Source organism: Aspergillus ambiguus (assembly GCF_047715705.1).
Source record: "Aspergillus ambiguus strain CBS 117.58 unplaced genomic scaffold BDV59scaffold_13, whole genome shotgun sequence".
NCBI classification, from domain to species: Eukaryota; Fungi; Ascomycota; class Eurotiomycetes; order Eurotiales; family Aspergillaceae; genus Aspergillus; species Aspergillus ambiguus.
The window spans coordinates 149,677-173,275 of NW_027395526.1; the positions used below are offsets into that span (position 1 = coordinate 149,677).

General features: G+C 50.1%; 8 protein-coding genes across 8 annotated transcripts; 5 read left to right on the forward strand and 3 right to left on the reverse strand.

The window, feature by feature from the left end:
* Positions 1–1,645: 1,645 nt before the first annotated feature.
* BDV59DRAFT_201486 (amino acid/polyamine transporter I) lies at positions 1,646–3,438 on the forward strand (the record flags this gene model as incomplete). Its single annotated transcript, XM_073693809.1, has 3 exons — positions 1,646–2,686; positions 2,753–3,153; positions 3,285–3,438. 3 exons carry the CDS (start codon positions 1,646–1,648, stop codon positions 3,436–3,438), a joined length of 1,596 nt encoding a protein of 531 aa, XP_073548471.1.
* Positions 3,439–3,636: 198 nt separating this feature from the next.
* BDV59DRAFT_201487 (uncharacterized protein) lies at positions 3,637–5,065 on the reverse strand (the record flags this gene model as incomplete). Its single annotated transcript, XM_073693810.1, has 2 exons — positions 3,637–3,901; positions 3,969–5,065. 2 exons carry the CDS (start codon positions 5,063–5,065, stop codon positions 3,637–3,639), a joined length of 1,362 nt encoding a protein of 453 aa, XP_073548472.1.
* Positions 5,066–5,720: 655 nt separating this feature from the next.
* Positions 5,721–6,090, forward strand: BDV59DRAFT_201488 (uncharacterized protein; the record flags this gene model as incomplete). The annotated part of the gene is made up of 2 exons (XM_073693811.1): positions 5,721–5,784; positions 5,837–6,090. 2 exons carry the CDS (start codon positions 5,721–5,723, stop codon positions 6,088–6,090), a joined length of 318 nt encoding a protein of 105 aa, XP_073548473.1.
* An 871-nt stretch (positions 6,091–6,961) lies between these two features.
* On the forward strand, positions 6,962–8,156 carry BDV59DRAFT_201489 (uncharacterized protein; the record flags this gene model as incomplete). The annotated part of the gene is made up of 4 exons (XM_073693812.1): positions 6,962–7,179; positions 7,252–7,375; positions 7,430–7,851; positions 7,913–8,156. The coding sequence occupies 4 exons, from the start codon at positions 6,962–6,964 to the stop codon at positions 8,154–8,156; spliced, it is 1,008 nt and encodes a 335-aa protein (XP_073548474.1).
* Positions 8,157–8,778: 622 nt separating this feature from the next.
* Positions 8,779–9,839, forward strand: BDV59DRAFT_201490 (oxidase ustYa family protein; the record flags this gene model as incomplete). The annotated part of the gene is made up of 5 exons (XM_073693813.1): positions 8,779–9,040; positions 9,095–9,256; positions 9,307–9,398; positions 9,469–9,568; positions 9,625–9,839. The coding sequence occupies 5 exons, from the start codon at positions 8,779–8,781 to the stop codon at positions 9,837–9,839; spliced, it is 831 nt and encodes a 276-aa protein (XP_073548475.1).
* Positions 9,840–10,445: 606 nt separating this feature from the next.
* On the forward strand, positions 10,446–12,071 carry BDV59DRAFT_207517 (TauD/TfdA dioxygenase family protein). The gene is made up of 10 exons (XM_073695013.1): positions 10,446–10,702; positions 10,760–10,869; positions 10,916–11,008; positions 11,055–11,119; positions 11,172–11,340; positions 11,397–11,491; positions 11,551–11,672; positions 11,739–11,817; positions 11,870–11,896; positions 11,956–12,071. The coding sequence occupies exons 1-10, from the start codon at positions 10,498–10,500 to the stop codon at positions 12,065–12,067; spliced, it is 1,077 nt and encodes a 358-aa protein (XP_073548476.1). The 5' UTR covers positions 10,446–10,497; the 3' UTR covers positions 12,068–12,071.
* Positions 12,072–17,943: 5,872 nt separating this feature from the next.
* On the reverse strand, positions 17,944–19,515 carry BDV59DRAFT_207519 (Ras-GEF domain-containing protein; the record flags this gene model as incomplete). The annotated part of the gene is made up of 3 exons (XM_073695014.1): positions 17,944–18,462; positions 18,551–18,767; positions 18,859–19,515. 3 exons carry the CDS (start codon positions 19,513–19,515, stop codon positions 18,125–18,127), a joined length of 1,212 nt encoding a protein of 403 aa, XP_073548477.1. The 3' UTR covers positions 17,944–18,124.
* A 704-nt stretch (positions 19,516–20,219) lies between these two features.
* BDV59DRAFT_23218 (major facilitator superfamily domain-containing protein) lies at positions 20,220–22,537 on the reverse strand. The gene is made up of 3 exons (XM_073696011.1): positions 21,936–22,537; positions 21,264–21,877; positions 20,220–21,192 (listed from the first exon to the last, which is right to left on the reverse strand). Exons 1-3 carry the CDS (start codon positions 22,205–22,207, stop codon positions 20,258–20,260), a joined length of 1,821 nt encoding a protein of 606 aa, XP_073548478.1. The 5' UTR covers positions 22,208–22,537; the 3' UTR covers positions 20,220–20,257.
* Positions 22,538–23,599: the final 1,062 nt, after the last annotated feature.

Here is a 23,599-nt window from a genome sequence, read left to right on the forward strand (position 1 = left end):
TTCGACTACGGGGGATGTAGTTACGATTCCTTCCCGTTCGGAAGCGTTGGAACTCGGCGAGGGTTCCTCGGTAGTAGCGTCACCTCTTCGGATGGGTAATGGTAGAGCGGGCAAAGGGGAGGGTTGGTCAGGTTAAGGACCTCCCTCCTTCAGAGCCTAACTGCCGGTTAATAGTCAAGTTAGACGCTTCATTTTTACTAACCATGTTATTCTTTTTAATTTCCCAAGTCTTTATTAATAATGATAATTAGACAGAGATTAATAACTATTCTTTTTTTCTCTTTAATTTTAATTTGCATTTATACGTCTCTCTCTAAAGATTAAAAATTATTTAATAATCTATTTAATTAAGAAACGATTTTAGTCTTTAAAGAATAGTAAAATACGACTATTTAAAGTTATAAATAAAGAGAGACTAAAAAGCTACTTTGGCCTGCCACACTCTCCCAAAACCCGGCACTGCCGTCAGGAAAAAGGCGAACAAACTACTATTCCTCCTGATTGCCACTGCATTTTTCCCTAGTAGGTATCAGCTGTAGTTACCGCGCTGCGGGAACATGCCAAAACATTTTTGTGGGCTTTCTCTGTCGAAAGACGGCACCAAATTCAGATGCCCATGAGAGCAGCTCTGGATATCCTAAGAGTCATGGGATCCTCAGAACACCAACAAAACCACCAGGCTGTTATAGACTCCTTTTTTTTTTTTTTTTTTTTTTTTTGATTTCAATCCTGATTACAGTACTGTACCTTGATGATCACTGAGCTTGGAAAGCTAAGTGTTTATCGGATCGTGTTGTAAACAAAAGCCTTTATGAAGATTTGAGCCGCTTGGAAGGCAAGTCATAGGACATATGCCGATTAGGACAGTTGCACTAAAGTTCCTCGATTATAGCTAATCCTCAGTATAACAAAATAACGCCCGCCACTCACAAATACAGTCTGTCCTATGCCCAGTCTGCTTCTCGGTCGACCTGTTCAATTGCCACCAGAGCATCAAACGGGGAGACATATTGCAATAAGACGTACTATAACATCCCGGTCAAGTAGAACCCCCGACCGTTAGCTTAGGGCCCAATTTGTGACCCTGTTTGAGTCTAGCGAGGAGACAAGCTCGTCGTTACACTGCCGATATGTATCCGGCCGTCCTGTCCGCAATGCAGAAGCTTACTTTCAGGGATAAGTTGGGCCTTTCCAAGGACGCATCATATAGTCGACGGATGAAACTTCATCAAACACAGATCCAACTGCAAGGACTTGGTACGGTGAAGTCTACATATAGACAGACTTTGATTTGTATTAGGACACCTCCCACAAGCCTACATCCTTCCCTACGAGTGTGGCACTGTTGTCATATTATCCATGACAGGATGTTGACCTCGTGGATTTGCGCGCGAATATCTTGACAAGACATCAGACTATGACCAGCGCTGCTACTTGTGTGGCTCTCCCCAGCATATGATATGATTACTGAATCATGCACAAGTGCATTCCTGCATGCTGGCCAGCCACACATGACCTTGGGACCCCCTCCAGAATTCTTGACCGAGCCCCTCCCCCTCTCCAATATCAAGCCACTGCCGTGCCACCGACTTTATCCTCACACCAAAAGCACTGTCCAGCACATCATCTCCTAGAAGCACCCGAGATGGACTGGCCCGTGTCCCAGGGCACGGAAGAAGAGGATTCGTTGCTCCATCCCCCTTCCGGTGTCGCCGATCCAGATTATAACGAGGATGCCCGACCAGAACGCGCACCGCACGGGCAGCATGTATCATGGACATCCGCCTATATGCTGATGATGTCCCGCATGGTGGGAGCAGGCGTCTTTGCAACGCCCGGAGTGGTAGCACGTACAGCAGGAAGCCCGGACATGGCGCTCTTGGTCTGGGCGATCGGCGCTGGCATCGCGGCATGCCAAGTGGTGATAGCCCTCGAGTTTGGATGCATGCTGCCGCGCAGTGGTGGGGACAAGGTCTATCTGGAATACGTCTATCGCCGGCCTCGCTGGCTGATGTCCACCATTATCGCCGTCCGAGCGGTGGTGATGATGACCACCGCCAACAACAGCATCATCTTTGGCGAATATCTCATGCACGCGCTGTCGTCGAACTCGTCCGATGCCGCACGGAGGTCCGCCGCATTGTTTCTCCTGACGGGGTCGGCCGTCTTGCATGGCTTGTTCCTCCGCCCGGGCATCTATGTCCAGAACGCCCTGGGATGGTGCAAGATCGCGACGCTGCTCTTCATGATCGTGATAGCGGTGGGCACGGTGCTGATACGGTCGTCCCCACCCCCGTCACCCCCTGCGGATCCAACCGTGGTCGCCGGAGGCGTCTGGGAGGGCTCCTCGTGGGAATGGGAGACGGTGTCGCTCGCGCTGTTTAAAGTGCAATATGCGTATGCCGGCATCGAGAATGCCAACAACGTGCTGGACGAGGTCGTCAATCCCGTCCGGATGTTGAAGTGTGTCATGCCCCTTGCCATTCTGAGCGTCTGCCTCCTCTACACCCTCTTGAACATGGCCTTTTTCCTGGTGATGCCCCTACAGGAGATACAGGACAGCGGGGAGATGGCGGCAGCTGCATTCTTCGATCGGCTCTTCGGAGTGCAAGCCGGGGGCATTTTAATCTCGATCCTAATCGCCATCTCCGTGGCCGGGAATGTCATGGTGGGGATTTTTAGTGTAGTACGAGACGACCCTTGCCATCTGCAGCGCTGGAAACATCTTCTAACAACACATGAGAGTCGGTAGTCCCGCCTGAATCAAGAGATCGCTCGCCAGGGCTTCCTCCCGCGCTGTTTCGCCTCATCCAAACCGTGGAATGCGCCCCTCGGCGGCGTGATGGTCAATTTTGTCCCGTCTGCCCTGCTAATCCTCTTCCTACCCTCCAGGGACATCTATTCGTTCGTTCTCAGCGCTGAGGGCTACACCCGTCAGTTGGTCGACATCAGCCTGGCTGCAGGCCTGTTATGGCTGCGCCGAGCCCGACCCCATATGGCCCGACCCTTCCGTGCTTGGATTCCACTCATCTGGTTTCGACTGGCCCTCTGTGTGGCTATGGTGGCTGCGCCTTTCGTTCCTGCGAGTGGAACTGGCGATGGTCGGGCGCCCTGGGCGGAACATGGAATATATGCGTTGGTTGGGCTTGCTATGTATGTATTCCCTGTCCGGTCACCTTCGTGCTCGCGAGATCCTCAAATAGGAGACCGACACGATGTATACTCTGACTCTAGGGCTATATGCACGTAGCCAGTATTTTGTGCCCGTACTGACATTGTTGCAGTATCGCAACTGCGACATTATACTGGTTCGTCTGGGCCAAATTGCTCCCCTATCTATGGGGCCATCGATTGGAGGAGCGTGAGGGGATGTTTACAGATGGTACCTCGTACAAGGAGATTGTTCGGGTCAGTGGTCGATGTGATGTCACGGAATGATGATTGGCATACAATTTGATATATATATATATAAATATATATATGACAGGCATACGAGTGCCTTGATCTACTGGAGCGAATAGAACGTTTACTGGAGATGGCAAGACAGGGACCTTCAATGTGCCAGATGACGGCTCTATGGATTTCTAGCGCGAGCCCCTCCCCAAGGAGCGTTGAAGCAGCAGCAGAACGGCGTCTTCAGAACGAATTCCATGCCGCTAGGGGGGCTCTTTGGAGGGCGAGTACGGCCGGACGAAGGTAAAAGACGAAGAGGAGAGATCCGATCACCACAGACAGGGAGCTTACAACGTAAAAGCCGTCCACACTGATTCGACATGATCGAGATTGGAGGGATTGTGCTAGTCGGCCAGGAACTGCAACGGGGTCGCAAGCCGTCACAGTCGTATAGTCTACGAGGAACATGACAAGCGGCCGGGGAACAGTCTTGCCCAGATTCTGGGCTCTAATAACCACAGAATTTTCAGGTTAGTCGGCGAATCCCCATGGAGATGAGTTCGTGGACAACCTACGTGGCTAGCAAGGTCATATAGGTGCTCCCGACGTCCGGGTCGGCAACACGAAAATGAAATGTGAGAAAGGCGACAAACATGATAGTCCCGGTACTCGTGGAGCCAGCATGCTCCAGTATGACCAGGGCCGTAGACCATGAACTCTCGCGGGAGTAAGTGAAGAGGACTGCCTGTGAGAACATGACAAAAGCGGTTCGACCCGCAAATGCCCAGCACCACAGTTCAAGCGGTTCCATTCGGGAGCAGAGCATCCCGGCCAGGTAAGTGGTCAGAAGGTCGAAGACGAAGTCGATCACCGAGACCCAAGCTAAACGAGCCTCGCCGAATCCCAGGCCAAGGAGCTTAAGGTTCGTTGCCGTATCGTGGGCCTCGAACGGAATCCACGAGCATAAGTGGACTGCAATTATTGTCTGGACAGGACGGAGCCGGAGCAGGCCAACTGCCTTCATGTACGAAGAACTGATGGATTTGGGCTTCAGCCGACTCGCGACGTCGGTGGTTGCCACTACGCATGGGAGCACGACGGATAGCATGAAAACCGACCAGAAGAAAACGAAAGCAGAAAGCAATGCTTCCTGGCGCTGTCTCTCTCTTGATGTAGCAGAAGAGAGCCACAGAAAGCCGGTATAGGATCCGAACTCGCCAACGACGAGGCCCAGGTTATGAGCCGTTGACACATAGTGTAAGTGTGTCGGGGGGAAGAGCGTCAACGCCCATCCATCAGCTGCGGCACCCTGGGTTGCACTGGCAAGCACGACGAGAAGTAGAAGCCCAATGGTGAGCACAACACTTGGAGGGTCGCCTTGTACGATAATCTGTACGAAGGATGGCATGCGAAGGGCCAGGAGCAGGAGACCGAGCCCCGAAACCATCATAGAAAGAGAAATCCAACGTTTGCGGCGCCCCTGACCAGTCGCATCGATCAAGGGACTCCATAGAGCCTTAACGGAGTATGGATAAAAGGCAATGGAGAATAAACCCACTTGGCTGTACGACACGTATCTCTTGAGGGCAAGCGGTAGAGTGGCTCCAATCAGGCCGGCAACTACGCCCTGGCTGGCATAAAGCAGAAACAGAACACTGAGGCTGAGGACCATGGTACGTGAGGTGAATGTCTAGATGACGGGGTCAGTCCTCGGTGATTGAGCTCTGTATCGCGGAGGCTGCCGTCGCCCCATGGTGTAAAGCACGCAAGGAAAAATGATCCAGGTGAATGGGCCATGGAGAAAAGAATGGGCGTTGATGGTGGGAGTGGGTTTGATACCGGAGTGTGAAGTGTCAATGCTGAACATCTCACCCCGCACCTGAGGTATGCAAGACCTGGTATTGTAATGGAGAGCATATGTGGGTCTTCAACACTTCACTCAAGGAGGGGCTGTTGATGAGTGTCTAGGCACATGGACATCTATTAAGTGCATTAGACGATCGTTAATGGAGGGTCTAAGAAGGCCATGACTGGCGCCAGAGAAATACCAACTTTCCGTGTGCGTACGGCACGGCGGAGAGCCAGCCAAGATGCATTGCCATGCATGAGATACGATGGAGATGATAGCTGCGAAGTAGAAGACTGGGCCGGAGTCGAGTGTTGTACATGGAAGCGAACAGACCATCCTCATATAAAGGTGATCATATGTCCTGTTTATCCCAATACTCGATTCGTTCTCTTGAAAGCGTAGATTGAACAAATTATCAAACCGATCCACTCCTCATTTAAATCGACAAGACTCTCTTGACTTTTCCAATACGTGCACCATGAATCTTTTGAAATACATCTCAGTTCTGGCTTTGACTTGCCTCAGTGTGGCAGCCCCAACAGGTGAGATTACTGTTACTCTGACCATCTGCCGGACGATACTAACTGCGCGTAGAGAAACTGTCTCGCGACGTAATGGGGGAAGGCAGCTATGCCCGCGATGTCATGGGGGAAGGCAGCTATGCCCGCGATGTCATGGGGGAAGGCAGTTATGCTCGTGATGTCATGGGCGAGGGAAGCTATGCCCGCGATGTCATGGGAGAAGGCAGTTATGCTCGTGATGTCATGGGTGAAGGTAGCTATGCCCGCGATGTCATGGGAGAAGGCAGTTATGCCCGTGATGTGATGGGCGAAGGTAGCTATACCTGAAACGCCTGGGGGCCCAATTGCGTGTATATCCCCGTGCGCTGGCACTTTGAATACTGGCATTTGGATGCGCCAGATCTGATTAGCTGGGAAGATGTTGCCGTAAATGCTCATGAAGTCTTGGTAAGAGTGTTTTATTGCTTTGGTTAATAGTTTATTTACACCTGGTTGTGCCGTGGTATCAGTTTGAGTAATGGTCCCACATGTGGACGACTTGAGCTGGTTCTTGCTGGACGATCCAAAGCTGTGAAATACCAGGGCAATATAAGGTCATAACAGATACGCCGGGTAGAAGAGAACAGGATGGTCAACCACAGCACAGACCCTTGCGTTGCACACGCTGCATTGAGTCGCGTAGTCGTTCGAAGACCCACTCAGCTCAACATAGAATGTAGAATATGTCCGCTACTGCCTCCCAAAATGGCTCTCAGAATTACTAATAAAGGCCTGCATCATACGAGAAGGGCCAGAGACCAGATGGACAGAATTCGCAAGGATGACTAGACCCCTAGGGAGCTTACCACCCTCATGTATAGCACACCCAGCAGGCTATTCGCCCGTGGTGAACTCTTAAAAACCCGTGTCCCATCTCCTTATAGATACTCCATCCTTCTGATTATAACCTTGTTCATTACATATACTGGCCGTCACAGCGTAGCTATCGAGCCAACTCTTCATACACCTCAAAATGACTAGGCACTACCAGGATACTCCTACGACAACCGCAGACTGTAACCAGCCCTGTGCACCATTTCAACGTGGAAATGTGAAAACTAACAATGACAACCAGTAAACTGGGCGGATCTTGCTACTCTTGATCTTTCCCTTCTACAAAGACCAGATGGGCTTGAAATCCTTGCAAAGCAAATGGAACATGCAGCATGCCACATCGGTCGGTACCACGTCCCCCTCTGATAAAAAGTTCGTTGAGATTACTGATGAACAAGGATTCTTTTACGTCGAGAACTTCGGGATCTCCTCGCAGGAAGTGAGCGAGCAATTCGAAATCGCGCGTTCCTTCTATGACCTTCCCTTGCCTGAGCGATTGGCATGGTATGACCCGGAGAAGTACAGGTCTGGTCAAAGCACAGGGTATCGCCCCACCACTATGAGAAAGTAAGTGCCTTTACTCGCAGTGAGACATGTCTAATCGCCAAAACCTAGACCCCTCATGGGTGTGCATGACAACCTGCAAATCTATAGCATTCCGAAGTTCGATGGATACCATGAACATTCCCATCCACCTGTCATCCAGGAACAATTGCGTGCAATTGAAACATTCGAACGGGTAGGCTTTCTCCAAGCAGCATGGTGCTCAGTGCTGACGAAAGGGGACGGCTAGAAATGCCACCAAATACTCATCCAGCTCATGGAGATTGTGGAGCGCGTGTTAGAGCTTCCACCCACCACCTTACAACAGAAGTGTCAATACGACCGGTGCGGTCAGGACCTACTGCGTTATCTGCACTATGCACCGCGCACAGAAGTGGAGAACGAGAAAACAGGGCATGTTTTCTCGGCTGGCCACACAGACCTCGGCCTATTCTCCCTGCTCTTCCGGCAGCCAGTGTCCGGCCTGCAGATTCTCGATGCCAACGACGAATGGCGCTGGGTGCAGACTAGGGACAACGCATTGACTGTCAACATTGGAGATACACTGTCTATGGTATCGTGTAAACATTTTAAGTCGACTATCCATCGGGTTCGCTCCCCCCCGGCCGATCAGGCTGATATCGAGCGAATTGGTGTTCTATATTTTGGAAGGTAGGAATCCTTCCCAGACCCGCTCGCCAGATACTGGGAGTCCATATTAACAATCAATGAGGTTCAATGATGACGTGTACCTGGATCCACTGGTCGATAGTCCCGTGCTTAGAAGGTCCGGGCCGCTCGAGAACGACCTGACAAGGAACGGGACTCGAATGACCATGGGAGAGTATGCACGGGCACGACAAGCCCAAAACTCTCGCTGCAAGCAGCCCATAGCGGTACATGCAGACGGGCGCCTTGAATGGGACCCGAAAGACTTGGAAGCTGAGGGCGGTCTGAAAGTGACCTATTATAACTAGAAGAGTTGTTAGGGGCCACTGCTATGAGTCTTTCCTTTTCCTTATGGCCATTTATCATCCCTCCTCTACTATACAATAATATGAATATGTTTTCCCCGGCAGCAATCTTGCATCGTTGGGCCATGTAGAAAATGTGACTGCGCCGAACACCTATAACGCTGGCCCTGGATAGCTGAAGAGCCAAAGATTCTGCCAATGGTGACGTGGCCGATCTTAAGCCTGTACTAGATCTGCACGATCGATCCTGTAGGACTATCTACTTGTGAGCTGCTTAGCAGCAGGAACTAATCCGCTGTTGCGGGGTAATGCCCCTCTGTAGTATCCGAGCGCCATCAAGCAGATGTGGACGTAGATGAAAGTGGCTACAATGTGCAGAAGTAAACTTCCCCTTTATGTCCTATGAAATCCATGGCCGCGCCTGGCGCGCAATTACCATTCATACCGTAAGCTGGTAACCGGATAGAGCGTATCGAGGATCGTGGCATCTTTCCTAGCCCTCCTTTAATCTGTCTACAGAGCGCTGGATCCTCTAGCGAGTGGAGTCTCACCTGCTAAAAAGTATAGTTTTGGCCCTGGAATCTCTGGAGTTATTAGAAATCCAGAACTCTGGCTGTCGTCCAAGATGCCCTCACCTATGTATAATCCTCTCAAGCATGTAACCGGCAATGCCGAAGATGACTACAAGCTTGAGGAGGCATCTGACCCCTTCTTGCCCACGCTACATTCCTCCACGCGTGGAAAACGGTTGTATATGCCCCAGCACTGGCCATGGATTCTTTCGACGGTCGTACTCGCCATTACCTGCATCGTGTCCCTCACCCGAAGCTTCTACCGTCCAAGTTCCAAGAATGGGAGTTACGAGACAGGCTTCATTACTGATTTACGTAAGCATCTAAATCCCCTCAGAGAATGGCATCGTACACTAAGACAAAAGTTAGATCCGGCTGTTGCAGCGCTTGAGATCGAGCAGAGAAAATTCACAGGTGGTCTGCACTGGGATGAGGATGGAAAGTTAGTTCGCAACCAGCTTCCTGAAGGCCAGGAATGGGTTGGTACACCGACTCCTGAAATGGATGCTTTATGGCAACGCGTTGTTGATGGTATGAACCCTCTGCAATGTTGCTTTTCCCTCTTACTGATATGTCTCCAGCGGGTGGCATCGATCTGTCCGGCAAGGACGCAGATATGGTCCGCGGCACGACGCGCCAGCGACCAACTGGCGAATGGATTGCTGGGCTTGATGTATTCCATCAGCTGCACTGCTTGGTAAGCAGGGACTTGTCTAATCAGGTCGAACATACGGAATTGGCAGGAGTGGAAACTTATCGCGTATCAGAACAAACTCCGTCAATCACTGTACCCCGATTATTACCACGATCCAGATGGCAAAGCGATTGAAACACTTCACATCGGTGAGCCAATGGCCGTCTCTGAGATATAACCGACCTGTGGCACTAACCACTAACAGAGCACTGCATCGACTATTTGCGCCAGTCGATTATGTGTAACTCTGACATGACTGTGCTGCGTCTTGTATACTCTCCGTCGGCCGATAGATGGAACCCAGATTTTGAGGGGACACATACATGTCGCAACTTCGATAAACTACTGTCCTGGTCGCTGGGCAGACTTAATCCTACAACGGAGGAGTATTGGCGATCGGGGAAGGGTAGTAGCTCTTAGATTACGCTCTGGGCAGGAGCCTCACTGAATGATGTCTTTGCACCTATTATATATCTTTACACATTGGTCGATAAAATTGATCAGGCGCGAGATGTAGTGGAAAACTATGATGTCCTTTCGACATGATTATATCCACGGACAAATGATAATATGTTGCAGGATAGTCTTCTAGGACGAACAGACTCTTTTCGACGATAGCTCTATTCCATGTTCTTAGAGTACGGTGAGATAGTTTACACAGCAGTCATAACGTATGCGGTAACCATATCACCGTTCGACCATTGTCAGGTTGTGTTGGCTGTTCCGAGATATTCCCCAACAGACAAATACAAGTCCAGACATACATTATTCGTACCGAGTATGGTAAGTGGATACAACAAAAGGCGGACACGGATGAGTGTCAAAACATGAATTCAGCTACACTGTACATACTTGATGCATGATCGGATGTATGGAGCAAGCTCGTGCCCAATGTAAACGATCGGGCATCAGGAACTTATCAGCGGTGACGACGCAGCTGACTTTATCCCGGATACAAGAAGCGGTGAGGTTGTATGGCATGTATATAGAAATAAAGATTGTCCGCATTGCAAGCCATTCATCTCACCTGAACCTATTGAAGAAAACCTTTCTGTCAATTTCATCCTTCCACGTAGCCATGACTCTATCAGCTGAAACCACTGTGCAATCCGCGTCTACTCCACCAGCTTCCCACTATATTCGAGAGCCTCTCAAGGATACGGGAAGTCTGGATGCTTATAAGAGGTTTGATGTTACACCGGTCATAGGTCTAGAGCTGCCGGATGTCCAGGTAACAGACATGCTAGAAGATGATATCAAGCTTCGCGATTTGGCCATCACTGGTGAGATAAAAAGAATTTTTTGGATAGATGAATAATGGACAGAGCCAATAATACCAGTGTCTCGTCGTGGTGTTGTCTTCTTCCGAAATCAGAATATTACCCCCGACCAGCAAAAGGTCCTTGCTCAGAAACTCGGAGAGCTGACGGGAAAGCCTGCTACTTCCAAGGTGATATATCAGTGCCTCGGCCTAGAGTGGCATTGACTTTCATTAGCTCTACCGCCATGCTGTCTACAACAGTAGAAGAAATATCGCCCCAGATGACAAAGGAAATCTGGATGACGAGGTCTCAGTTATATCTTCTGAGGTATATTCACTTCATTAAACGCAGTACCTGGACTGACATGTAACAGGTTGATCGCAAATATTACGGCTATCGCTTCATGAATCGTATTGCCAGTGAAGGCTGGCATTCCGAGTATGTAAAAACACCCCATCGCCAAGACAGTTCCTGATACTATCAACTATAGCGCGACTCTTGGAAAGTTTCCCGCAGACTATTCTATCCTCAAGATGACTCATCTACCAGACGGTGAATCGGGGGGAGATACTCTCTGGGCATCTGGTTACGAAGTATACGATCGACTCTCGTCTCCGATTCAGAAGCTTGTTGAAGGGTTGACAGCGGTCCATCAAAATGTATGGTTTGGTACGATATTCTCGGTCTTGTGCCATCTCTATCTAACGCACCATAGCCACATCTGAATTATCTGGCGAAGACTCACGAAATGGAACTTGAGGAGGATAGAGGCGCACCAGAGGATACAGTGCTTGCCTTCAAGGCCAAACAGTATGTGGCAATCTTCTTGAATACTATCAATCCTTGACCTCAATGCTAATTATGTCCAGTCCGGTGGTTCGCACAAATCCGGTTACTGGCTGGAAGTGTCTTTTCGGTGCCGTTGGTAATGTTGAAAATGGCTTTATTGAAGGTGTCACCAAGCGTGAGAGCGACATTCTGAAGCGATACTGTAAGACTACACCAATCGCGGAGAACGGCCAAAAGTGTCACTACACATACTGACTTCTACATGCAGTCCATCAGTTGATTGCAGAGAATCATGACCTACAAGTTCGTTTTAAGTGGGGTCAAGATGACCTGGCCATCTGGGATAAGTGTGTTTCTGCGAGTAAAGCGCCGCAGATAGAAAGGCTAACTTGAACATAGCCGTTGTGTTTTTCATACCGCCACCTAGTAAGCTTGACCTTTGGGGCCCCTTAGCCACATTGTATCTTTTGCCTCCAAGCTGACAGTTATAGTGATTACACTGGTAAGCGCCAAGGCAACCGCGTTGCTTCGCTGGGGGAGGCTCCGTATCTTGACCCTGCTTCGAAATCCCGAGCTGAGGCGCTGGCGGGTAGATGATAGGGACCTCGTATACAGAATTTACTCCGTTTGTTCCTATTTCAAATCGGACTGATTAAAAATTAATTTGAGCTCTAACCTATATATATATGCTCTTCTTTTCAGATGAGAATGAGATGGATCAATCTTCCTCTGAATTACAACAAGTTATGAGCCCGGGAGTAATTTCTCGGGTGATATCTCTACTCGCTCAGAGCTTTTGAAAATATATTTCTACTAAGGCCTCCACATTATTACTTACTAGACCCATACTACAATGGATTCCCTACTCGGCTTAACCTTAATCTTTCCTCCGATAAGGTCATAGACATTAAGCCACTTTTAGGAAGCAGTACCTATGCCTTCTAGAAACGGATTTTAATATTTTACTTAACCGCAAGATAGGTATGGCCTATTGTATTGAGCGAATTAACATACATGTCAACCCTTGGGATCCGCCTAAGCTGCGCTAGATGCTAGTATGATTATTCGAGGACGAGGTGATCATAATCCACTAATCCTCACATAGACGATACTTATCCTAGAAGTAAAACAGCTCTAAATAACTGTTAGGACTCTAACGAACTAACATAATGATTCTAAAATTCAAGTAGTATAGGTAGAAATAAGGCTAAGTAGATATATATATTTATTTATAATAAGAGTATAGACAAATTATACTAGCAATAGAATACTATGATTATTAAAGATAGTAAGATTATCTAAGTATATAAATAAGTGTTCTTATATACAATATATTACTTAGTATTAGTATATTACCAGTAGATTGTTACGGTCTATTCAGAAAAATGATGGAAATGATCGATTCTGGCACCTTGACGAAAACATCTGACTATGGAAAGGGAAGGGAAAGGAAGAGGAAGACCTCTCTGCAATCTGAAGCCCTTTTAACTATAGAGCTCTAGATGAGTCATCTTGATCAGTGGGAGGTTCCAAAGGCAATCTCCAACGACAAACGCCTAAGACAAACTCCACTATGGAAAGTGCCATCACAACCAGTACCATTCGTCTATAGTCTTATTATAAGTAGATATATATACCTACTTAGCCTTATTTCTATCTATATTACTTAAGATCTTAGGATTACTATATTAGCCCGCTAGAGCCCTAGTATAGCTCTTAGAAGTTCTCTAGCTCCTAGGATAAGTATCGCCTGCCTTAGAATCAGTAGATTCTTATTACCCGTGCTCGAATGACTACACTAGCATTTAGCGCAGCGTAGGCGGATCCCAGGATTTGACACTACGCCGCAGTGCAGATCTTAGGGCATGAGCTGGGATTAACACTGCCATCGCGCTCATCTCGCCTCTCTCCAGCTTTTCCCTCCACCGAGAGATGACCACCGCAGGTACGGAGTAAATATGGCAAGAGGATTTTGAGAGTCTAAAGAGTATTCTGTGGGCAAGCGCAGTCGACCAACATGTCTACTGGGATATTAGGCCAGCATATACGCGAGCCACCTAGGAAGTGCCGCAGTTGGGTCCATTTGCATGGCAAAATAGGTTCTAGAGCAGGGCTAGTTTGGGATTAAATTGCTTGGTGGAGACATCATGCAAGCCGTGCTCGATACACAATTCCAAATTCCATTCTTGCCCATGCATTTCACCACCACGAGAGCATTGTGTATCTTATACAAGGGATGCCGTCCATTATATAATGGCCTCCAGCAGGATCTGGTGCGGTGCTTGACTGCGTAGACCACGGTCATATGTATTGCTCAACAAGCGTTGCTATTATTTTCTTTCTTCTCGCTGGATAATCATCCCAGAAAATACCAAAAGACCGCAGACAAGCGGCAAAACTGAGGTTCGTGAGTGAGAGATATGAGAACATATCATGTGATGCAATAACGTACCTAAAGCAGTGCTAAAAGCCCACTGGTAGCATTCTCGCACCGCAGTTTGGATGCCAGTTGACAAACTGCCCACAAAATTGGGGTCTTTGGTAATGCCATCGATAAAATTCTATAGACTGTGGTTAGAGCCTTCGTGCAATAAGTCCAGTGCTAACCAACCTCTTGTTTACCGTCCGGCAAGAGCTCCCATATGGATTGGTACAGCCCACGACGGAACAACACTCCTACCGTCAATGCCATACTTGTTGTCCCTAGAATGTTTCCGACCTGTTGAAAGAGATAGTAGAGACCGGTCGCGGTGGCGCGCTGCTTCGTTGATGCATACTGGATGAGTGCTGTAAATTGGCTGGCGAAGAACAATCCACACCCAAATCCCAGGAGGAAGGCGTAGCCCAACTCAAGAACATCAATACGATCTGCCCATTGCAGGACCATAAGCAAAAAGGCGACATTGGTTAGAAGGCATGAGATGAGAGATATTGTTCGATGTTTTTGTGATCTAATGCGTGAGTCAGTAGTTGAGCTGTGGACAGGCTCCGAAGGAAGTCATATTGGCCATACTTGCTGATTATGTGACTACCTACCAGCGCTCCCGATGCGGATCCTAATGCCTGAGGTAGGAGACGTATGGCGATATCGATAGCTGCAAGGTTCTCAGTCCGTGTGAAGTAGGGTGTTAAGCTTGATTGGATCTGCATAAAAGTCCTCGTGTCAGCATGTTGTGATTGTGGAGAATCCTACGGCGCAATTGCTCACCGCGATCATAGCGCAGACGAAAACCACTTGGCCCAGGTATACGATACGTAGTCCAGGCCGCAACAAGAGCCGAGGTGGAATGAGTTGTCCCTCCTTACGATTCCACTCATTAATCACAAACACTATCCCAGAAAGTACTGCTAAGGCGAGCAAAAGAGATATTATTGGATGGTTCCATGGCAGACTCTGTCCTCCCATGTCAATGACTACAACCATGGACCCTATGCATATCGCAAATAGGATGATACCGGGGCCATTCAGTCGTTGAAAGAATGATATCCCAGTGTCCTCTCCGGAAGGGTATTTCAAAGGACTAGAGCTAGACGGTAGGAGCCTCCAGGCAAAATAGATGCAGGCAAGAGCCACCGGTGTCTGTCCAAGTAGCGACCTGCTACTGTCAGTTCATATCTAGACAAGATGGAAGACAACAGCTAGCAACGAACCATCTCCAGCCAGCAAGGTCCGTAATGAATCCCCCGCCAGGTCCCCCGAAGCTTCTTCCGATGATGCCAGTTGCTATGACATATCCTCGTATCTTCGCGACTGACGATGGACCATATAGCTCTGGGTTGCCTTGGGTTAGTAATCACAATGACAACATACCTGCTACTAACATACCACACACAAGGACCATAAATAGGTCTACCATTCCTGAGGAGCCGACACCGGTAATGACTCGCCCGAGAAGAAACATTGGAAACGTATGCGCCAGGCCGCTGGGAGGCAATGTCAGAGAACAAGGGGGAATCTGGATCATGGAAAAACTCACGCCAATGTACATCCCAAGGTAAACAGTCCATAAGCCCAAAGCAATACAATCTTGCTTCCATATCTGTCGCAAAGCGGTCCGTACTGTAGATTTCAAGTTAAGCCTCCTCTCGTAGCACAGATGCGCCTCCGAGTGCTGGAATGTACTCACTACAGGCAAGGCAATGCAACGCCCCAGGTTAACAGACGTTAAAACCAAAGGCGCATAAGTCATACTCTCAAACTCGGTAGCAATTCTGTCTTGAGTGACAAACAGTAAATATGTGTCGCTGTTGGCGATAAAACCTCCTGTGGCGTGTTAATATCACCCATTGAAACACAGGAGATGCCCAGTTCTTGCTACCATACCAATAAATACTGATATCAATTTGTACATAGGGGGGTTCAGCTTTTTCTCGTTTGCGTCAGCCACTTCTTCATATTCGAAGGACTCCCTCTGCAGAGAGAGCAGACCCTGGTCAGCATCGGACCTCTCAGTTCGGTCCATTATCAATATGATACAAGTCGTTTCTCTGGCCAGCGGATAGAATTAAGCCGATATTAGTGATCAGGAAGGGGCTGAATAACAGATTCAAGCCGTGGGCGGTCGAGGACTCGCCTGGGTCGAACTGTCCGTGTTTACCTATTTGGCCGCTGCAAGGGATGTAGCATATTTACCAACCGCGCAGCCACATTCGACCATGATGCTGAATAACGGCAGCCGTTTTGTGGTTTCCGGTATCATAGCTTGATTAAGATAGGTTATATGCAATAGTCCCTGACTGCTGCCAACGGTTGATCCAGGGAGTGATCTAAGCTAGTAAACTTTATATTTCTTCATTTGTCGGTATCTGCAACTCTTCAAACCATAAGCTGTCCTCTTGAAACCGGAGAGATTCAATTGACTTGAAAACTCCGCATACCGGGAATATCAATGAACAAACCGATCGCCTTTAGGAAGTACCTTGCTGTAGCAAACTCCTGATAGTGAGGTGCTTACTCGTGGTAGCGATTACTTTCCACGCGACTACGTGGTCTGGCCATATACTGTGGGACTACGCAGCAGGCTTGATGACCAGTTCTTCCTGTTTTCTAACTTTGTTGTCTTCCTCTTGTACATGGCTCCTCCATTCGTGCCCACGGCTAGACGATCGGTACCCACCCGCATGCAGGTTGCGAAGTCGATGCTGTTTCTCTGATCCGTTACATTTGTCCGGCATGTCCTGGCAGATCAGGCTGACTAAAAATCTCATGTAACGATGATTGACAACATGCTTCATTGATCCACGAGTCTTGAAGGAGCTTATAATTTAGATAAGGTGCACGGCATGATAGGTGAGAAGTGACTAGGCCTCGGTAAAACCACTAAAACCCAACTGGGATAAAACGTGAAAAGAGCTCCTCAGTGCAATTATAGCTCCCATTTCGACCCTTCAGTAGTATGTCAGGCCAATCAACTGGCAGAAGCTTGCAAATTCTGTTAGTCTTAAGGGCTTCATAAGGCTGTCTGCAGCTTGCAGCTTAGCAGGAACATATTGGATGTCAATCTCTCCAGCATCCAGTACGGATCGCTGATAGTGAAATTTGACATTGAAATGTTTGGTTCGGTTATGGAACTCGGGGTGCCGCCATAATACACGTGACCGGTGAACGATAGAGATTCGTTTCTTCTAAAAGGTCCGCAGCCACTGGAGATGCAGAATAGGGTTATACTGGCCAATATACTCAGCATTTGTGGTGGATGTGGCAATTTCCCCCTGTTTCTTAGATGACCAGGAGACTGGCCCTCCTGCAAGTTTCAATATATATCCTGATGTAGGGTATGCTCCATCAGTAACGGCGAAACTACCGAGATCGGCATCAATGTAGGCAATAAATTTAGTAGATAAATGGTTAATATAACTTCTAGTATGTATATAGGAATCTTACTTTTCTTTTATAGTATAAGATTAGCCCTATTATAGATATCTAGCCTCTTTTACGCCATAAAATTTATCTAAAAGACTTAATACCGCCCTCTTATTAATTAATAATATCTTTTGGTCCGCGAGATAGTTTTTCATAGAAAAGAGTTTGTGTAGACTAACATGATCTACTAACTAGTAATATAGTAAGGATAGAGACCGAACGAAGATAAACCAAGGCTACATATTATCGTTCTTTAGTAGCCTTTACTATTATATTTTAGCGCCTCTATAGATATCTTATATAAAGCACGGGACAATTCGGATTAATAGTTTGGTTTGTGTAATTTACAGTACGTATAAAATTATTCTTTAAATTAACTACGAATGATCGTAAAGAGGTTTTTATTGATTTTTTTTCCGGAATAATAGCGTAAAAAGATATAGGTATCAGTATAATATATAATAAGATTACGTAGCGAGTTACTAACATATCATAAAGAGCGTTAGTTAGTATAGATCTAAGGCTAATATGCTAGAGGAACGTGTTTGAGAGGGTGTCTGGTGCGTGGCAGAGAGTCCAGTGAGATCGAGAAATGAAAATGCCATTTAAACCCGCTTAAAGGAAACATGTGACATTGTTCTATCTCATTTTCAGAATGCATCAAGGCTTCGTGGTCTCATGATCTCCTCCGCCATGCATCCGGTTCACTATCTCATTATTACCTAGGTACTATTTTGATATCACTCGTTATACTCGTAAAAATCCCATTCGGCGACCCGACCGCCGTTCCCTCATCGTAACACCATACTCGCAATCACCACCGAGCTCATATGACTCCCCGTAGCGGTATACGGCCCCCCACGGACCACCCGCTCCTCATGCATCTGCCGCGGCTCCAGCTGCAGACTGCGCTCGTACATCTCGGCCACATCATCCGCCGCCTGGATGCCGCGGATCACGAACTCCTGCAGCTCCGCCACCGGCTGCAGGTTATACGGCATGTTCTGGTACTGCTGCATGTCGTGCAGGATGTCGGCGGTCTTGCTGCGTTTGCTGAAGTTGATCATGCCGGGGCTGACCATATCAGGGATGCCGTCGTCGATGAAGGTTAGATCCGTCAGGTAGATGCCTGTCATGTTCATGCCATGCGTCAGTCCGGGCGATCAGAGTAGAGGAGGAGGAAAGGAGGGGCATAGTATCGGCTAGGGTTACGTTACCTAGGAACGGCACGCAGGGCGGGTTCGTCTGCCGCAGCGTCTCGCGGTACCGGGCAAAGTTCTTGTCGCTGGCCATGAGATCGCGCATCTCCTGCAGCGTCTCGCGGATGCGCGGACTGACCTGGCTCCAGGTGCGGTGGAGCCGGTACACAGGGCTGGTGCCGAGGCCGGAGATGATGGACATCATAGTTGCGTAGTTTTGGAGGTCGCGGCATTTCTACATACACCCGGGTGTGTCAGCGGTCGGCCACGGTAACTACTTGGGTGTTGGACGGGGGAGGGAAAGGGCAGGGAAGGGAAGAGCGTACCTCAGCCACGGTGACAAAATGCTTGATGGTTGCGACGCGTTTCTTCATCTCGTCGTGACCGAGGATGATCTCGCCGACCCAGTTGGCGAGCCGGTTGGAATGGAGGATCATGGCGTTGACGGCGGTGGGGGAGTCGTTCGTGCCGGGGGCTTTCTTCCCCCAGGCCTTGTTGAGACACTCGGCCGGGTTGATGCGGGCGTAGAGACGGGCCTCGACGATGGTGAGCTGGCGGGCGACCTCGATGGGATCGATGTCGAGCAGCCGCAGTTTCTTCATGTTCTTCGGGGTGACGGGCTTGGGGACGGCGGAGTTTGGGGGCGAAACGAGCCGGCGCATGATCTCCTGGCCCTGGATGCGCTGCTCGATGACGGTCAACAGCTGCGACGCGGTGGGGGTTTCGTTGACGGCGGCGGAGGACTGCAGGAGGGAGAGCATGTGGCGGAGGAAGTCGGTGGTGGCCTCACCCCGGGGCTCCAGCCAGAAGCGCTCCAGCCAGGTCTTGAGGATGTTGACGACGCGCACGCGCACGGTCTTCTGCTTCTGCTCGGTCCAGAGGTGCAGATCGGAGGAGAGGAGCTGCGGCGGCACGGGCATGTAGAAGCGGGCGAGGAGGGCGTCGAGGAGCTCGGGGGCGGTGATGAAGGTCGGGTAGGTCATGAGGAAGGCCTCGTTGAAGGCAACGTCGAGGCGGTCGTGCCGGGTGAGCTGCTCAACGAGGGCCGTCAGCGTGCCGGCGCGGACGATGCTGTTGGAGTCGTCGTAGAGGAGCTCGTCGTCAAAGTCCAGCTGCAGGAACCACGGCAGGGACGCCGGATCCAGCATTGAGAGCTTGCGGCCGTGATGGCGGCGTACGGACGGCGCCCGAGACGGTGCAGCCATACTCGTCGGGAGGTAGTCTGGCGTTGGGGGGCGAGGAGGAGGGGGGGACCGCGGCGCATAGTAGGTGTGTGTGAGTGGGTGGATGAAGTATACCAAGTCGCCGGATTCCCATCAGCCTCGCATCGCGTCTGTCAAGTTCGGAGGCGACGGCTACCGCCCCTCAGCGCCATCCCAGTGGATTCCGACATCGCATTTTATCAATCTTATCACCGAGAGGATCAGCGCGCGGTCTCCACCCGAGGTGTTTTTTCTCGCTGCTTGGCAGTGTTGTAGTGCGTGGCCGAGGATGCGTGGTGGAGTAGTTCCACCCAACCGACCAGGAAGCAGTCCCGACGGCGGGCTATGAGTCGTTGGATGCCCGGTACTTCATGGTGTAGGGCCGGACGATCATGTCATAGATGATCTATCATACGGTGTGGCTGTCAAGGTGGGCATGGATGGGTAGAATGTGGTATCATTGGAAGTATATCATGATAGTCTGGATCGGGTATAGATATGGATATTGGATGGTATCATGTTATTACATCATCTCGCCCTTGTTCTGCTTCTTGTCCACCCGGAAGTTCCTCCACGCTGCCACCGCCGGAATTCCCAGCGCCGTCACGCACGTCGCCGCAATGCACGCATACTTCATGTACTCCCCATACGCCTCGTTGATGGCCAGCCGGATCGGTGACCCAACCGCGTACCCCTCCTGCAGCGTATACCCACCGCGGTAGATCTTCATGTAGTCGGACTTGCTCTGGTCCGGGAGGGCCTTGTGCAGGGCCGAAGGGAAGGTGTTGGCGTAGATGGCTGCCGAAACGGCATATCCGACGGCACCGCCCAGACTCGACGACAGACCGATCAGCGACAGCATCATCGGGATGCCTTCCCGGTTGGAGGCCGCCATGACCGCCATGTCTTGGCCGATCACCAGGGTACCGCCGCCGAACGCGATGAAGATCTGGCACATCACGATGTACCCGATATGGCCATCCGCCGTCCGGAATTGGATCATCAGCCCGGCGCCGAGGATCAGCAACGGCAGTCCAAAGCCCAAGCAGGTGTACTTGAACTGCTTGGTGGCGTAGACGATCAGACCGAAGATGGCGGACCAGAAACAAGAGCCAACGTTGTAGATCTGGCCCACGTATCCGGTCATGCTGATGCTCAGGTCGTACACCACAATGCAGAAGTTGTAGAAATAGAGCTCCCAGGCGTAGTAGCTGAAGAAGAGCAGACCGGCTACACTGCAGGCGCCGACGACCGTCCGGTCTTTAAACAGACTGAACTGGATAAAAGGGCATCGCGCGCCGTACCGTTCCCATGCGCCAAAGACAAAGAACAGGCAGAACCCGACGACGACCATCGCGATAAATGTGGCGCTGTTGTAATCGGCTTTGCCGTAGGATTGGAGGCTGAATGGGAGAAGGAGGAGAAGGAACGCCGCGGTGAGGAGAAACGCCCCAACGACTAGACGCGCAAAGTCAGTAAAAGGGCTTAATCAAAAAAGGTTGGGGGGGGGGGTGTGTGTAAGAACGTACCGTCAAATTCATTGGCATAGTAAACGATTGACTGGAACACATTGCGCCCACTGGGCTCGTGGGCGAAAATGTACATCTTCTCTGCCTTCCGCTGGTAGAACTTGAACACTCCAGCTAGGGGGAGCAGGACAAACGGCGCGACGATGGCAAAGGTGCCATATGCCCACCGCCAGGAAGCGTGCTCGATGAACGCCTGTGCGGCAAGGGGTCCAGTAAAGGCCGTGCAGATAAACGGGGTGCTGGCAAATCCGAACGCAAAGGCCCGATTGCGCAGACCGGAGGTATCGGCCATGAAGACGTCCAAAATGAGGAAAATGGAATCGTATCCGACCCAGTAGAGGACGTAGCCCACCGCGTAGGAGCTGGGATTATTGCAGGCGGCCAACAAAATCAGCCCTATCATATACACTGCGACGCAGACCAGGAACCCCTCCGTGCGGCCCCATATATTCAGGAGCTTGGCCGTCGGGAGTCGAATCACGCCGCTCACCACGCTCGCGACGATGCTGGCGGTACTCACGGCCGGAGCCTCCTCGAAGGATGCATACGCGTTATGGATAACATTGGTACTGATGGCCGACTGAAAGGCCAGCAGGAAGAAGGCAAGCCAGACTCTAAAGGGTCGTGAGTGGGTGATCCTATACTCTGCCAGACAGACAGGACTATACTCACAATGCGTAGGTGAGATAGGCGGTTTTCTTACTCCAAGCGAGCGCAGCGGCCTCGGCCTTCTGAATACCCACAGGGGCCCCTTGAGTGACTTGGTTCGCCCCAGGCTGCCAAGCTTGCTGTTTCTGGGCCTCGATACTGATCACGTCGGGGCCGTCGCTAACGGCCGGAGAAGACACCCTCACCTCATACTTGCTCTCTCGGAAATCGGTTCCAGCAATGGATTGAGCCAGTTGCACATCGTTCCGGCCACGGGTAGTCCCAGGGCCTCCCATGGTGACAGAGATTCAGCAGGTTGGTCTTCAGTTTGCACGATGTCAGGTCCGAGCGAGGGTGGAATTCGAAACCAGGAGATCTCGGTCTTAACTACTACATCCTGAGTGAACCGCCCCCGATGCGACGATCGGGAGAGAAAAAGCAACGGAAATTTTCGCACGAGACGCGCTTTCCGACGTAGATCGGAGATGGAGCCTGGCGAACGTCAGCTCCAATAGAGGGTTCGGACAGAACCTTTAGCGGCGAGCTTAGGGTTGATCGTCGCGGATCAGATAACATGGTGGGATCAGATAAATTTCTTTTCCCACGCTGAGGAGATAATGATTGACTCGTACGTTTCCTGCCCTGGCTTAGGGCCACCTGAGCCACAGGATTTAGCTGCAGAAGCTGACGGGGCCCAGTGACTAATGGTTTGCTCTGACGGCACTGTGGTCCTGAGGGCTTTCGAGTCCACCCGATTTCGGCTGGTCCGTGACCCATCCCACCTTGTTGGATGCGCCCATGCGGTCCTGATTGGATCCTCATGGCCATTGTATGCAGGAGGGCTCAATTTTGGTGCATGGCCGATTCCTGTTTCGGGGGATGTTTGCGAAGAGCAATGACGGTGATGCTGCACGAGTGGGATGATTCACGGCGGGACTGCCACCAGCGTCCGTTCATCTGCCATCAACCAGGGCTGAAACATAGTCCGCAGTACGGCACTGAGACTACTTTAGATCAGGTGTTTTGCGTTTAAACTAATCATCCATGGGTGTTCATGGTTCGACAAGAAATAGGATTTAGTCAGGGGTTCAACCTGCCCAAGGACTTAGTTGCAGTGTTCAGAGTAAATAACCAGTCTCGACGGAACCAGGTGCCTTTTCTCTCGGAAATGTGTCCTCCGCTGGGCTGCCTGTCATGATACGCATTGACATGGACAGGCTTGCAAGCACACTAGTCCCTACTGCGTAGTTTTGAGCGATGATTCCATCACACGTCGCCGGGAGACCACTGACGGTATTTTATTGGCCGTAGTTTGGATCTCTGGTGACGAAACTTCTCACCAGTTGGTGGATCTGCCCAATTTAATATGGTGCTGGCCCTCTTGACCAGTCGTGTACCCCACTCACCACAGTATTGGACTCCAAAGTCGCTTAATCCCTGCAGGTATGCTCCCAATCTCGGTGGTTGGGGCTAGAATTCCTGGACAAAGTTATCTAGGTTTAATGATGCTGCCCCCATTTCATCCATTGGCTATCTATTGTTCCTCGCGGTCATGAGCGGCGGTTGTAGCGATCCCACTGCTATTGATGACCGCCTGGACCTCCCCACCCGTCAAAGTGTCCCAGAAATTTCCTCAGCCTAATGATAAAGTCCACGACAAAATCACAGATAACTCTATTACCCATTGT